A 16,569-nucleotide genomic window follows, 5' to 3' on the forward strand; every position below is an offset into this window, starting at 1 on the left:
GTAGAGTGTAGGGTGATAACAGCAACTGTCTGCTTTTCAAATAATAATCAAATATGTATGCACACAACCTTTAGTTTACTGCCTCAAATATTACTCATACAACCACTAAGAGAATGCATTAATGCTATAAAATGAGACCAGCAGAGCATGATCAGCTCCCAACAGGCTATATTTGTGAAAAGTTGTCATTTTCTGTGTAGCAATAATCTGCTGCTGCATCCCTGCGCCTTATTGAACACATTTGCAAATGCACACAAACACGTACGAGTAATCACGAGTGAGCGGAATGATGTGCACCTGCACAGACACGCTCCACACTTTCCTAAAACCAGTTACCTGGACATTATTACTTCCAAATCAATTGCGCACGCACACAGTCTAATATCCCTGACCGTGATTAGATTCAAATTGGTTACAGCAACAGCAATGGTTGATCAATACCTTAATTTGCCAACAATCAATGAGCAGCTGAAGCAATAAAATATTGTTATGAGTGAACCATTTGAAAACACACGCGGGGTTGTTAAAAGCCGAGCCCAGATCAGTTAATTCCTCTGTGATATACAAGAGCCATGCAGAAAGACTGTGGAGCGAACACGGATCATACTTCAAGAGTTTATTTATTTATTTTTCCCCCCTAGGAAAGAACTGCTATACTTCCAGAATGAGAGATAAAAACTGTACTTTATATCTGTAATAACGTTTTCTTTTTACTACCTGTTCTTACACGAGTTCTAACTTATTTTTATCACTCATTCTAACTTTTTACGACTCTACTACAAGTGTGGTTAAATTGTACCATAAACTTAGCGACTACGTGACCATGCCAGAAATGTCAGGTCAGAAATGTCAACCAAGTCTTTTTTAAGTATAGATCAGAACCAGTACCACCATCGTACATTTCAAAACCACTCACCAAACACAGCAGAGCTCTATTATCTCCTATACCTCTGTTATACTGCCCACCGCATCGTTTCCTGCTGCACACACTGGGTTTTACAACGCTCTGCATTCAATTGGAATGTCAACTTTAGCCTACTTGCATTTATGGCATGGAATAATGGATTTTCATACGAGGTATTTTTAATAATCCAGCGAACCTGTCTCAACCTTCCTATCCACCCCTGAGTTTACAAAGCAAACATGTTTTCACCAAGCGGCTAATTGTATGTCTCTTACACATGGAAATGTCTCCTGCAACCTTTCTGCAATTTACCGCTGAACTGTGACTCACCTCTCCACTGCAATTGTTCTACAACATAATGCTACAAATTGAATCTGACACTGCTTCCACATTTCCCAACAACATAACGGCGACGCACACACATGCATGTATGAATAAAATGAATAAATAAATAAAGTGACTCACCAAATGGTTGGTGGTTCAGAGCCCTCCACTTCCAGGTAATCATACTTTTCCTCTGTCTGGAAGTCTGTAAAGATGACAGAGATGGTGTCTCCAGGTTCGGCCAAAAGGATCCAAGTACAGTCGGCTTGGTTACCATAGTTGCCGGGGTAACCGGGACTGGTCACCACCCCACTGCCGCCCCTCACAGTGCCCCCACATGTGTCCTCAGCTGTCAATCAAATCAGAGTGACAAATAGAAAACCTGGGTTAGGGAGAGGAGGAGGGACCGAGGGGCGGACTTCTAAAAAATTGAATTTCTTGCTTTTGGGATTGTTTTAATTTCCACAGCTATGTATAATTGAGTGAGTCAATTAGCAAATGAATGTAATAGATTCAGCTGATTAACCGAATTAGCAATTAGGATCTAAATGTTGATGTGTATAACATTATTTTTTAAACATTCAAGTAGATTACAGGTGAACCAGCCCAACTCCCCAACTCTCTCCCTCTAGGAGGTGATTTTCTCTCAGTTTCTTTAATTTTAGTATTATAGGTACACTCTGTGCTCGCAACTCTGGCTGTTACTTTGTGGCTTGAATGTTAGAAATGGATGACTTTCTCAAGACACATAAATTGTCAAGTCATATTGGCTTATTAGCAAACCATATTGTGAAAATATGGAGCTCTCATATCACACTTCAGGTATGAAGTAGCAGAAACTGAGCATGTAAAGAGTATATATGGACTATTTTATGGACAGTTCTTTGCCTATAAGCCAGTGCATTTAGTAAAATGGTCTTGTCTTCTTTGGGCCAGTTAGACATAGGGGTGGGGTTTTGGGGTTAGGCTGTAGTTCCTGTCACACTCAGAGCTGCTGTCCTCTCCTCCAGTAATAATTTTCCATTTCTCCAATCACAGAGCTCCGCTCTCGTCTCCTCCAATCACCACCTAGGAACTTTAAATCCGATTGTTTCCCAATTGGCTGCTTTAGAGTCAGTCTATCAGTTAAACATCAAATTGTTTCAAAACATATAGGACAGATGTGACGGTAGATTTGCCTGCTTTTCTGTAATTGTTGATCACATCTGATTGATTGCGTTATAGAATTGATTGTAGTACTGATTACTGTATAACAGATAAAGACACATGGATTGCGCTGTGCACAAGGCATAAATTATACACATATAATTTATACATATACACTCACTAAGAAAAAACATACTACATTGGACCTTGCTGTGTCACTGGGGCATTGGCTCGATGGTAAGTTATTCAGAACATTTTGCCCAATTCACTTATTCAAAATACTTTATTTTTTCATACATTGTCTATTCAGATACATCCGAAAGGCCTGTCTTTGCAATTTCATCTGTATTCATGGAAAGTAAATGGAGCCGAGCCAGTGACCCAGTGATGAAAGATACAATGTTGAACCTTTTTTTCTGAGAGCGTACAAGTCCGATTGTAAACATGGTATAAATTATACCTGTATAATTTATAGTTATACATAAAAGAGGCAATACTGTATGTAACACACTCTTACAGCAGACATGTATTTTCCTACACACCAGTAAGTGCAATTTAGGATGACACGTGATTTGTATTACTCTGCAACACATCGCCATGTTGATATCATCAGCATTTAGAGATGACAGAGAAACACCAGATGTGTGTTGTCCTTAAAATGCACTCACTGATAAGCTGGAAAAGACACATTGTTCTAAGAGTGTAGACAGGCTCTGTCAGGTGTACATGCGCATCCAGGCGGTGCTGCCTTGGCGGACACATGTACAGATGACAGAGATAAAGGGAGAGACCAAGCCAGACTCCACCCACAGGAGGGGTAAAGAGAATAACTGTGGTCCAAGACTCACATCTAACAACAGATGATAACCAATTAAAATGAATAGAAACATTAGAAAAATAGATTAGAAATTGGACAAAAACACTGAGTAGAGACAGGAAATACATAGAGACTAACAGGGGAACACAAATAGATAAGAACAAACAGAGACAAACAGAACTAGAGCGAAACAAAAAAAGAATAGAAAATCAGATTGAAATAGGCAAAAGGTTGGTACAAAACTGTACCAGATAAGAAACTGAATGAAACTAAATTGGTGGCCTGAAATGAATTTAAAGATAGGCTGAGCCTTTTTCAGTAGACCAGAGTGTGAAGTTGGGAACAATACACATTCCAAGCTGTTGCTGTCTCATTACAAATACTGCTTGTGTCAAAATGCGTTGACATAAGCTGATGTTCCACACTTGCTGAGATGAAAAATAGGTTGTGCATTGTCCCAAACTGCAGGTGCTGATGCACTGATAATGAAGGTACAGGAATTCATTATTAATTCATTAACAATTCATTCATTTAAACAGATTCATATCGGCTGCTGAATGAGTCAGTCAGACAGGCAGACGGGCAGGCAGGCATTGATAGACCGTTCAGTTACCAAGTACACACATTCATTCCACAGCTAGACAGTTAAGGAGATTTGTGTAAATGACCCAACTCGCCGAACCAGGACCTGCTGAGACCCCATCCCATTTGCAGGGGAGCAATGAAGCAGTAATCTGCTTGTGTGTGTGTGTGTGTGTGTGTGTGTGTGTGTGTGTGTGTGTGTGTGTGTGTGTGTGTGTGTGTGTGTGTGTGTGTGTGTGTGTGTGTGTGTGTGTGTGTGTGTGCTTGTGTCCACACCATGGGAGAGAGCGCTGCTTACAGGATGACAGCTGTCACAGGTTTATCACGACGACAGCAGGACGTCTGCAAGCACCAGTGAACACACACCTGCATCCACATACACATATAAACACACACATACACACACACAGCACATCTCTTCCATCCCTCCAGCTTATTGATGTGCCAGTGACAGCTGACAGACAGGTGGAAAGGCCTCAAGGTGCACTGATGTGTGGGTCTTATTACAGAAGAGGAAATGAACTTGCAAAGCAAATAAAGAAAGTCTTACTAAACAGCAGAGCAATGATTTTGTGTGCAGAATGTGACATTATGTGCTGTCAAATTCTATTACCATGAACTAAAGCAAATAATAATAATAACAATAAAAATGAGGTGCAGAGATTAACTGAATTGATGCATATGTACAAAAGCAATAAAAGAGTCATAAATATGCCTTTATTGCCTTACGACCGCATTTTTAAGCAGAACTACTTAAAAAAAATAAACACGATCCTTGGCAAGTTTCTCCTGTTTATGCTCCTGATTCTTGTACTTGTGTCTAAGTTTCACACTCCCTCTCCTACTGAAGGGTGTCCACTAGAAGCAGGCATAGAAGGAGATGGCTGGGTAGCTAGCTGCTGCTGCTGCTGAAAAAAAAACAAAAAAAAACAATGAAAGGACTTTTGAGACAACAAACAACTGCAGTGTGCAAGTACCACCAACATTCCACCTCCCCGACAGTCACAGTGAAGTCTGATGCCGGAGCAGTCAGTTTGAGGAAAGTCAGAGCAGTGCTAGTGTTCTCAGTTACTTTTAGAGCACACGAGTTAATAATCCTACTCAGTCAAAGGCAGTAACTGAAGCTTCACATTATGCTATCTGCACAGACAGGCGCCCACACTGGCTTGTTGAAAATGCATGTTTCAGACAAATCGAGGTACACAATTCCTAGTCTGTAGCATTCAGTGAAAAAGCAACACAATTGAGAAACAGTGATTTAAAGACCTGGAAGCTGACAGGTAACATGCTCATTTGTTTGCTTTATCGTAGAGTAAATCAATATAATATTGTCAATTATGCCTGCATGAGCACACATTCTTTACTATAGGGCCAGTTCTTGTAATTTCACATTGAGGTGTTGCTCCATTGTCTCGAACTTGTGTAAGACATTGAGGCAGGTTTTTAAGAGTTCCATATGTTTTTCAGATCTGGAAAATGTTCTTTTCGTTACCCTCGAAAAAAAACGTCTTACCTTGGAAGCCATTTTATGGGTTCAATAATTCCAGAAATATAACTACAACATTCATGAAATTTGGTAAAGACAAAATGTTCAAGAGGCTCCAGCAAGGACCATTTTTGGGGAGGGGAAGGAGCCAAATCAACAAAAGAAAACAATGCAAAAGAGACTTGGATGATGTAATCATGCCTATGATGACAGGTAGTGGCCGGAGTTCACCACTGACAAGAACAAAGAGGGGCAGGATGTGAGGGGTACATTTTATGCCCCCATACGGTGCATTTGTGTGGTTCAAGTGTCCTCTATTTGACAATGTGTGCTGGTGCCAATACTAAAAACTCCATAACACAGTCCAGCTCCAAGTACTATGATGAGGGGAAGACAAAAACTTGACATTCACACCAACACAGAGATTGAAGCAGCTTTTGAGAATTTCCTTTCTGCAAACAAAAGAAATGCAAACTCATTTAACGATGATGTCTGTTTTGTAATGTTTCCTGTTGATGCCTTTAGTGCAGCATTGATGTCCTGTTATTATAGTACTTGCTATGGTGCGTTTCAATAAATATGAGTTATACTGTTATGCGTTGAATTATCATTAGTTTCTCTGTGCAGTGTTCCTTTGAGTTAAATGTATGAACATTTGGGAAGACAACAAAAGCTTTGTATGCCAGCTTTTGTGGCCCAAAGCATCACAATTATGACATGCCAAAAGAGCAAATAAAAGTGGTATCTTGGCTTGCCATGCTCACTGCACATTAAATTCTACTGAAGTTAGCAGCCTAAAAGTTGGTGAAATGCCAATTAAAGGCTGCATTTGTACAAAACATGGACTTACAGGAACTTCTTGGAGGCCTGACACCCAAAAGTTGAAAAATGTATTTTTTCCTCTCTCCATTTTCAGGTGCACATAAGTATAAATACGACCTTTGCTGGAACTATTCAAATATTTGGATCAGCTGGAAATGATTTGATCTGAATCTTCACCAAATGCCATAGCTGTGGGAGTTATACTTCTGGAAAAAAACAAACCATTAAATGGCTTTGCAGGTAAGACATTTTGTTTTAAAGGGTAAAAAATACTTAAACTGTCAGGTCCAAACATGTACACTAGCGCTCAAAAGTTTGGGGTTACTTAGAAATGTCCTTATTTTTGTACGTAAAGCAGTTATTTTTCAATAAAATAACATTAAATTAATCAGTTTCGTCTGTATTTGTAGCCCTGTGACAGACTGGCGACCTGTCCAGGGTGTCCCCTGCCTTCGCCCGAGTCAGCTGGGATAGACTCCAGCACCCCCCACAACCCCAGTGAGGATAAAGCGGTGTATAGAGAATGAATGGATGGATGGATAAATTAATCAGAAATACAGTGAAGACACTGTTAATGTGGTAAATAGCTATCTAGCTGGAAACAAATAATTTTTAATGGAATGTCTACATAGGGGTACAGAGGAACATTTCCAGCAACCATCACTCCTCTGTTATAATGAACTGTGCTAGCTAATTGCGTTGCTAATTGATTATTACAAAACACTTGTGCAGTTACGTTAGCACATGAATAAAAGCATGAGTTATCATGGAAAACATGGAATTGCTTGGGTGACCCCAAACATTTGAACGGTAGTGTATGAAATTCTCAAAATTCAGCCAAAAATATTTGATATAATTCAATCTTGTGTCTCAAACAACAAATAACTGTACATAATCTGAAAAGGTGCACCAAAATATTTACTGACTCTATTCATAAAAATACATATTTTGGGCATTTTGCTTTTTAGGCATGGATTAATAATCAGTTTTGTGTCAGAAGTTACGTGTAGTTGGTCTCACAGCGCTGACAGAGAAGGTAATATGCACTGTGTTGTTTTTAATCCATCAGTTTTGTTGTATATGCAGTTGCAGACCTGAGCAGGACTTGGAGGAAGCCTGAAACCCATGTAATGACTCCATGTGATAATTTCAGCTGACACATGAAGCAATTAGTATCCTCACTAATTCTGTTGTGTGTCATCGAGTAATGGCAGGGCTGTGCAGAGAGCGCTTCAGGAGCAGCTGCTCTAATAAAAAGAGACATTTGTTGTGTGTTGACTGAGAGAGGGTGAGATACCTATAGCCAGCTCCGATTGCCTTCTGTTAAGTGTGTGCGCATCAGACCTGACACAAAACTAGTCGGCCTTCCATGCTGCACCTGCTAATTTTGGATACCTGCTCACTCTTGCTCCATCAATCATGAAGACACACCTGTGTGACAGTGTTAAACATGACTGTGTTGACCTTACATTGCTTCCTGGTCCTACCACCTCCCCATCTTTCTCAGCTGCAGTATAAAATGAACTGCAACAGATCGTCTTAAAAACACGTTAAATGTACTTAGTTGTTTTTTGTAATATTTTAAAGACAGTGCAGGTTGCTTCTCGTGACAATCTGAAACAAAGAATGGAATTTCATTATATTATGAGTCTGATCAGCCTTTAGCAGAAATCTTTAAATCCAATCAGCCTTTACATTTAACATGTCCCTGACAGCTAAGGAGCACGGAGGTCACCACAGCTATAGCCGGCACATCAATGAAGCTTGCTTGAAAATTACACACAAATATGATTGATTGAAGTCATTACAAAATGAGCAATAGTAAAATCATTGGACATTTGGTAATAACCCCCCTCATCCACCCACCCACCCACTTTAAATTTTAACTTTAAATCTGTGTGCACTGGCTTGATAAAAGCTATTATTTGAAGGATTAAGGTTATCCACACATCTTGCATTTATAGCAGGAGATTAATGGTTCTGTTAAAAGTTACATAATTTGACATTTTTCTAATTCTTTTCGAAGTCCATCGTTTAAAACATTGTTTTGTAAATTACTATGTGCAAAAGTTGCATCAATCTTTACATATCTGCCAATACATTTGCTGATTAAAGACACTGCAGATTTAAATGTAGCTAAAGACCATTGTTATGAGCATTCATGTTGATGGGTTTAAAGCATGTTGTGGTCTGAAAACGACCGTGTTCTCAGGTTAGAAACGACTTGATTCAAATGATTTCTGACTTCTTCCAGTACTGCAGGTCCAACAAAGAGCCACATAACAAATAGCCATGACTTTGTTTCAATTTATACGCAACAATGTGGAGAGAAGAAGCTTAATTTCATTCAAATCTGGTGTGACTCTTTTTAAACTTTTAAAGTTGCATAAAACCCCCAAAGGCAGCTTTATCTGACATGTGAGAAACAAAAAAATGAGATAAATGACCATAAAGGGACAGTACATCCTCTTTCAGATTAGTATTTCTAATCTGAATTCATCGAGAAGGGCAAACCAGAGTAAATCTATAGGTAGACGCTGTTGTTCTCTCTGGCTGCACTGCTGTGTTCTGCTCTCTGCTTTTATTTTAGACGGCAACCTGGGGAGCCTGAACTCCTGCTCATGCCCCAATGCACTGACCCACAGGAGGAGGGAAGAGGGTGCTATATGTGTTAGTTTGAGTGCGACTCTGCGTGTGGCTGTGTGAGGAAGAGAGGCATAGAGCGAGGTAGTGCTAGCCATGTTGCCTTCATTTCTTATCACATCAGTGAGCTGGTGTTGCCCTTTTCTTTGCCTTTCCGTCCCTCGCCCTCTCTCTCGCTCCCTCTCTCTTCAGTTGTTGTTGTAACACCACCTCCCTTTTTCTTCCCCACTGGTCTCTGCTCACTGCAACCCTCCTCTTCCCTTTGCTGCATCGAGATTATTTTTATAGTAAAACTGCACATCTCCTCCTCTGCCCTCTTCTCTCTTTTATTCCCATCCGCCATACTTCCTTCTCTCTTCCTCCTCATCCTTCCTCATCACCTCCTCCCCCTCTTTCTAACTCTCCCCTTCTCACTCTCCCTCACTCCTTCTCTCTCATGGCCCGGGGTGCTTTGATCACTCATTCTTAGCCTCCTTATCCTGCCTCCCTCTCTCCCATCCGTTCCTCCCGTCCTCCCTACTGTGCTGTCATCAATATCGCAGTCATCTGAGGATTCCTTCTTTATCCTTCTCTGTCTCGCTGTGTCTTTCTTTAAGATCTTACTCTCTCTGCATTTCACTCCCCATCTCTTACTCCCTTACTCTCTCTCTCTCTGTGTGTCTCGCTCTCTTCCTGCTGATTGATTTTATGTTTAATGGCTTTCCTGGCCTCATCTCTTCCTTCGCCTTTCCCCTTTCCACTCCCCTGTTTCTCTCCCCGTCTTTCCTTCCTTCTGCCCCATAACTCCATCCCCTTTCCTGCATCACTTTGATAGGCAGATCCCTATCACCATTAGATTCATACACACACACACACACACACACACACACACACACATGCAGACTTCAATCAAAGACAGTCCAGTGTGCTGTCAGCCTCTAAGGATTATGGGCCATCTACATCATCCACTCCTCTCTTCTGTCTTGAGGCTGGATCCATCCATCCCTTTTGCCTTCTTATCTACATCCACCCACCCATCCATCAACCTCTTGCCCCCATGTACTGTAAAGCTGAATATATATATATATATATATGGCTCCCCCTCTTTCGCCCTCATCACTCCTTTCATGCCTCAGTTTAGCTGCCACGAATGACCAAATAGACAGAGAGGTGGACTGTTAAACATGTGCCCAAAAATGACCCTACAGTTATTTGTAACAAATTACCCTCTGGTTCTGAGGAGTTGTCTGACATTCATCAGGCTTCATCCACAGCTGCACCGTGTTTGTGTGTGTGTGTGTGTGTGTGTGTGTGTGTGTGTGTGTGTGTGTGTGTGTGTGTGTGTGTGTGTGTGTGTGTGTGTGTGTGTGTGTGTGTGTGTGTGCGTCCCATGCTGCCTGACTGCACAGAGGATGCAATTTCACTTGTGGTCTCAATGTCACTTTCACCATCCAGTCATGCCAGGGCGCATTAAGCGGTTCTGGATGCATAAGAATCAGACCTTACAGGCAATGCCATCAGATCTGCCAAACTAATGGAATCTGTGCCATTGTGAACATAATCCAACTAAGCATTTGGATGCAATCCAGCAACAATGTTCATGTAAGCTATGCAAAGGAAATAGATAGGGTATCAAAATACAGAGATGTGACTGTAACTCATTCAATCTGATTTCAAATTGAGACCGCAGAACATGTACACCAAATGGCTAAATTTACAACTGATCATATACGGATACAGTCTTGACACCACCTGTTGCTTACCTTTGGAGCACACTTGTGCAAAAATAATTGAGTTTGCAATTCTTTGCAAATCACTGTTGCAAAAATAAAGCTGTTTTCTAATCTGACACCTTTGGTTAAGCTTGAGTAAGGTTTAAGAGCAATTGCAACTACTTAGTTAGTTGAGGTGAGATTACGATTTGAATTAAATACTTAATTGAGGCCAATGAAGAGTTTGGTCATGACTCAATGTCCAGTGCGTAGGATTTAGGGAGACCTACGAGCGACAAATGGAACATAATATTCATAATTATGTTTTCATCAGAGTAAAATCACTCAGAGGTAGCATTTCCACTTTCACTGAGTCACCCATGTTGTACTGTCATGATTCTACAGTAGACAAACCAAACACTGGTTCCAGCTTTTGCATTTTTAGAAACCACCCGAAGTTCTCCTTCAAATCTGGAAGTAAAGAGTGAGGTAAGGGATGCTCAGCTTATTGTAATCTACAACCCCACCACTAGATGCCAATAAATCCTACACACTGGAGTGAACTGGGTGGAAATGAAACTAACTGCCTTGATGAAAAAAAAAAAGAAGACAAAAATGGTCTCCCACTGCCAAGGTCCAAAGCTTTGTTGATCCAAATAACCACTCAGACCTCATCCCTTTGCAGACTTTGTGATGCTATAAAACATGAGACTGTTTCCTCTTATGTGTAGCAGCTGGATGTAATAATCCTAATTTCTGTGGCTATAGGGCTTTGTCACATATACTGTATGTGTGTGTGCATGTGGGTGCATATTAGTGTCTAAAAGCATTCCAATGTTTCAATGATAGTGTGCACTTGAGCTGCAAGAGGCGGCACAAATTTCTGCAAAACCTAATAACCCAGGTTATCCCAGCATGACCTGACAACGTTCCAAAGACCCACTTGTAATGTCAGGAATGTGTGGCTTTCTCAGTCTTCAAGTGCCGGCATAATCAAGTCAGGTGAGTGTAGCGCAAAGTCTACGACAGTCAGCACTCCTTGGTCATCTTCAGTTTTCAAGTAGTTCTTGTAAAATTTCGAGGAGTTTTTGGGGTAATTTTCTTGCAGCAGAAAGAATCCTTCTCCACGAAAATGCAAATCAGAGGGTGGGACATGTCTCTGAAGAATGAAACGATACTTTTCCTTTGTCAGGTTAGATACACTACAGTACACATTCTCCCTCCTTTATGCTTCGTGTTACTGTCAGAAACTTGGATGCATTAGGTAATGGGACCACAAGCTGGAAACTTGAGGCACAGCCATATTCAAAACAGGTAAACAATGGCTGCAAGTTGATTTGTTTTGAGCAAGATGTCAATGAGTAGATCAAATCCACCAGTGATACAACTCAAGGAAATCAATGACTTCCTATGCCAAAGAGCAACGTGTCACAGGTCACTGCCACAGATGTGAATTAATGTGGACCTATATTCAAGCATAGATTACAGTTTAGAGAAGCACTAAAGAAACAGACCTCCACCTGAAGGACCTCCACTGAAGATGTCTGGCTTCATCTAGTTGTTCTGTAAATTATTTTTCTGTTGATTTATAAGTGTATAGAGAAAATGATGCATAAAGAGAACAGTGTTTGCACCATCTGGCCTCATGTTCTTTGGCTGCTATTCGTGCATGCAGCAGACATGTGTGCCAAATGCAAACCCATCTGGATGCAGAAAAAAATGTGATATATGACATTACTTTTTCTCATTTCCAGGATTTATTCTTTTCACACCTAGAATGTGCCATTGTGTCACTGCAGTCCTGTCATAAACACTAGCTTTGTGAAGCTCAGGATGGCATTTCTTTTGAGATGGTCACAGAGATGTTGATTCAGTTCTGTGGTTACTTTTACATGTGCACTTTTGTGAGATTTATATCTATCCTGCTTAGATTCTGTACGTCTCTGTAAGCAAGCTTCAACTTGTGACCACTGTTTCTTGGAGGCCCCTTTGGGTATAAACTGTTTTGTGGCTTTGGAGCTGAGCTGCCGCTTTTTTCTTTTGAAAACTCAAAAAGTGAAAACTGTCACACCACATTTAAAGCAGACAAATACCCACATTCAACTTTGTGTGACTCATCTGTATAGCTGATTTTGTAGCTAGGATTTAGTTATTCAAATTCAGCCCTTTCTAGGTGTCGCTTCCATGATTCTCCCTTTCCCTCGGATATTGCGACCATATTTTTTTATCACTCGTTTAAACCTTGTTAGAAACATATTGGTTGCTGTCCTCTTCTTGGCAGCATTACATCTTCGATGAACAGCCATAGCGTTTAGGGCACACACCCACCCACACACAACTAGTAGCCACGCTGACCTTCAGCTCCTCCCACCATCTGTCCTCAAATCAAAGAACAGATGCTGTCTGCCAGTCAACTAACAGCCTGACATTTAGACCAATTAGGGCAGAAGAGTGATTTAATGGTAGATCAACATATTTAGACATAAAGAGAAAAGGCACTGATTGATAGCAAGCTTGCTATCATAATTATTATTCCAACAGCAACCTTATGACCTTGACTAAATAAATCAGATTTTGATGCGTGGTAACACATATGGTGAGAAAAACTGGACTCTCATTATATCTTGATCACTCTCTTCCCATGATGCCATTTGACCCTCACTACTATCCGAGTTAGCCTGTGTTAGCACGCAGATAAAATCTCTTGGATATTGCTGAGTATGTTTTTTTTTTCCCTTCAATATTGTAACAAGAATTATGCAAATGATGCTAAAATGAGATTCTGATACTCTGTTTAACCTACTGAAGAAATTATGTTCGCTACACATCATCAGATGACAGGGTTTGCTCCATTACAGTGTCCATGGAGCTGCCAGGGCTTCAGCGTTTCACTCGGAGATGCTTTAGAGGGGTGTACCACAATGCAAGTTTGACATAGCCAGGATTTCTTTGTAAGCCGGCTCAACAAAACCTGAAACCCCAGCCAGAAATGATGGATATCAGAGGTGGTTATCAGCTTTCTTTGTTCACCCAGGTTTTCTGTTTAAATGTATAAAGTTCAACAGCTTTAATGTGCAAACATCATGATGAAGACATGTCATATGCCCCCTTTTATATGAACACATGGATTCTTAAAGCTGTTATGGTTCAGCGGCCCGCGGGCGGGCCGTTTTGATATCTGCATAAGCATTTTTCGAAATAGAACGACACTGCCAACTCGATGATAGAAACATTATACACCGATGGAAAGCTTAGATTCTCATGAATCCGCCGGTATAAACCACTTTCAGATGTGATTACCACAGCGGGTAATATAAACACATTTGTCCGACAAACAACGAATATCCATCCATCCGTTCTCTATACACGGCTTCAACGCACACAGCGCGACTCACATTTGCGGGTTCATTATTACACACAGATGAAAACATTCCACAAAAAACAGCCATAATCCAACCTTGGACATCCAGACAAAACAAGCCAGTAAAATATTTTGCCCAAAACATGTCTTGCAATCGGTATATAATCCACGAATAGGTCGTTTTCGAGGAAATGCACCTCGCGATGCGCGTCCAATATTCCCTGTATTTCTCGTCATATTTTTATTGACAAATAAAATATTAGCAATTTTTTGTACTAAAAATGGCTGGAATTGACTGTAACTTATAGGGCTACACATGGTATTGAAGAAGGGCATTTGGGTCTGATACTGTCCCATAATAAAATATGTCAGATGTTGTCACTATTAGCTGCAGTAAAAGTAGGATAAAACAGTCTACAAAATCAAGATCAAGTAAATAAACATATTTATACCTTTCTGGACCACTGACTGAATGCACGCAGGTTCCCATGGAGACAAAATGCATATACTGTGCGATACAGCTTTGTTCAGTGGCAATGGTTGATACAGCTAAACAGGTTTGTAGACATAACCTCAATTGAGAATGTGTATCGCTCATTAACACTTGTCAGGAAATGAACTGGTTAAAGAATCAGGCTTATTACAGCAGATTTAAAACCTAAACTCTGATCATAACCTCCTCCGCAGCACGTTTACTGTGCAGCATTCAGTTACTATGGTGATCTAGAGAGGTAAGAGAGATCCAACTTCTTTGACATTAAAAACTATCGCTGTAGGCTCAGCACACCTAGCTAAACCATCAATCTTGCTTCATAGTGCACCTCTTTGGAGTCCTTATACTGGAGCTGTGGAGTCAACCCTCTTCCCCAAAAGAAAATGAGAATAAATGCAAAATGCAAGAGGATGGTCACTAAAGTTAAGTGCTGTTAAAATAAATGACCAATCAAAGCAAAAAGCAACAAAAAGAAATTGAGAGATAGAAAGTACAGAGTTCACAAAAGAAAGAGAATGAGAAAGACTCTCTTTGTTTCTCTCGCTGTCTGACTCCACAGCAGTATGGAGATAAATGAGTCTGGCATCCCCCGTTTTCTCATCTGGTCAGTAAACAGAGTTTCTAAATGATCAACTGTAACGACAAACTCCTAAAGTTGTGATGTATAAGCATTACTGCCCATTCATTCACTCTCCACTCCCCACAGAGTGGGTGTGTCTGATTTTGTGTCTGTTTATGTGCATGTTTGACAGTGTGTATGGGTGTGTGTTCACCTGAGCTAGTGCCAGGGTTGATGTCTGCGTCTGCCTATTTGAATGTGCTTTGAGCCATGTGCGTGGGAGAGACAGAGTGAGAAAGGGACCCAGGGTATTGGTGAGTGTTAAATGTCATCCCTGACATCTAAAACAAATAGCTGCATACTGAGAGCTTAACACATCACAGTCCTGATTAAATACATTCCACTCTCATCTGTCTTTTCTGCAGTCATATTCAATTCACCTCTTCAGTCCTTCAAGTAGATCCTTTCCTTTTAATGCCTAAATGATCTACAAATATCTAGAAACTGACCAGCAGTTTCAGAATCCTATTGGAAGCATACGCCAAGAAAGAAATGCTACTATTTATGCAGAGAAGTCATGCCATTTGCAGAAAATCTCACAATTATTTACTCACAGTGCCATCAGAACTGCCATCTACATCATGCTCATTCTTTCAATAGTACAGACTATGCAGTGAAGATGATGAATGAAAGCACCCTAAAATATGTTCACCACAAGTGATGCTGGAGAGTGACAGACTCATGATCTGGTCCCTATTTTTCCCACCCTTTTTGTCTCCTGTGCTGTGCAAGCATACACACAAGGACATACCTGCAGTTCATTCGATACACATTGCTGCCAATTGCAGAGGATGATAATGCAGATGTACTGTACTTCAGTGAGAGGCAGCTACATCAAGGACTTGACCCACATGTTGGTGAAACGAACACACAATGGCACAGAATCCGAATAATAGTAGGAACGGACACTTTCAAAGGCTCTCTAGAACATTTCTGTGAAAGTGCCCAAGAAAACTTTACAGCGTACCTTTAACTTCCACCGTGTGTGTGCATAATAATGGTATCTCAGATAATTGTTGTATTAGATGGGACATGTACACGAAGGGAGACATAAAATGATAAAATAAAATAAAAATGACAAACTAAGAAAAGTGATGTGTCTTCTAAAAAGAATTATTAGATTAATGTCACCAAGTATAGTCACAGTAATAAGGTACTGTCACAAAGAATGTGACAGCAAAATGCCACATGTCTCCAATGATGACAGTCTCTCAAAAATGCATATGAGACAAAACTTAAAATGGCCACTTCAAAATAGTTTCTGACAGGCCATCTATAGTCTGAACAGACTTGAAAAGGCAACTGCAATACATCCTGCCACGACCATAAGTCAGATCAGAATGCAGACCGATATCTTTTTGCCTTGTTACCCTGCATAATCAATATCGACATACAATGAATCTGATCAATAGTAGTAAGCAAACGTCAGCAACCTGATCAGATTATCACGTTAGTATTCTCTAAATGTACAGATGGCCTGTTGTTGATTTCTTTTGTCAAACAAGTCATGATATGGTAGCAGTAGATGAAGGGTTTTTATATTTATAGCTGGTTTAGTCTCATTTAAAAGTCTTACCGACTTGTTGAATTGGGAAATTGTTCCCCACATGAAAACTGAAACTTCATTCTATTTACTTCTGACCAGTCATCGAGGTTGACAAAAGAGTTATCTAACTCTTAG

General features: G+C 40.4%; 1 protein-coding gene across 7 annotated transcripts in view; it reads right to left on the reverse strand.

Annotated features, from left to right (window-relative positions):
* LOC110965912 (CUB and sushi domain-containing protein 3) overlaps positions 1-16,569 on the reverse strand; it is a 365,206-nt gene that overhangs the window by 169,070 nt on the left and 179,567 nt on the right. For 6 of the 7 annotated variants that reach the window (XM_051955084.1, XM_051955089.1, XM_051955087.1 and 3 more), the window contains one exon: positions 1,370-1,577. In XM_051955084.1, coding sequence (XP_051811044.1) covers positions 1,370-1,577 — 208 coding nt within the window. The remainder of the gene's footprint in view (positions 1-1,369; positions 1,578-16,569) is intronic. The other variant, XM_051955088.1, reaches the window with a different exon arrangement.

Source organism: Acanthochromis polyacanthus, chromosome 11, assembly GCF_021347895.1.
Source record: "Acanthochromis polyacanthus isolate Apoly-LR-REF ecotype Palm Island chromosome 11, KAUST_Apoly_ChrSc, whole genome shotgun sequence".
NCBI lineage: Eukaryota > Metazoa > Chordata > Actinopteri > Pomacentridae > Acanthochromis > Acanthochromis polyacanthus.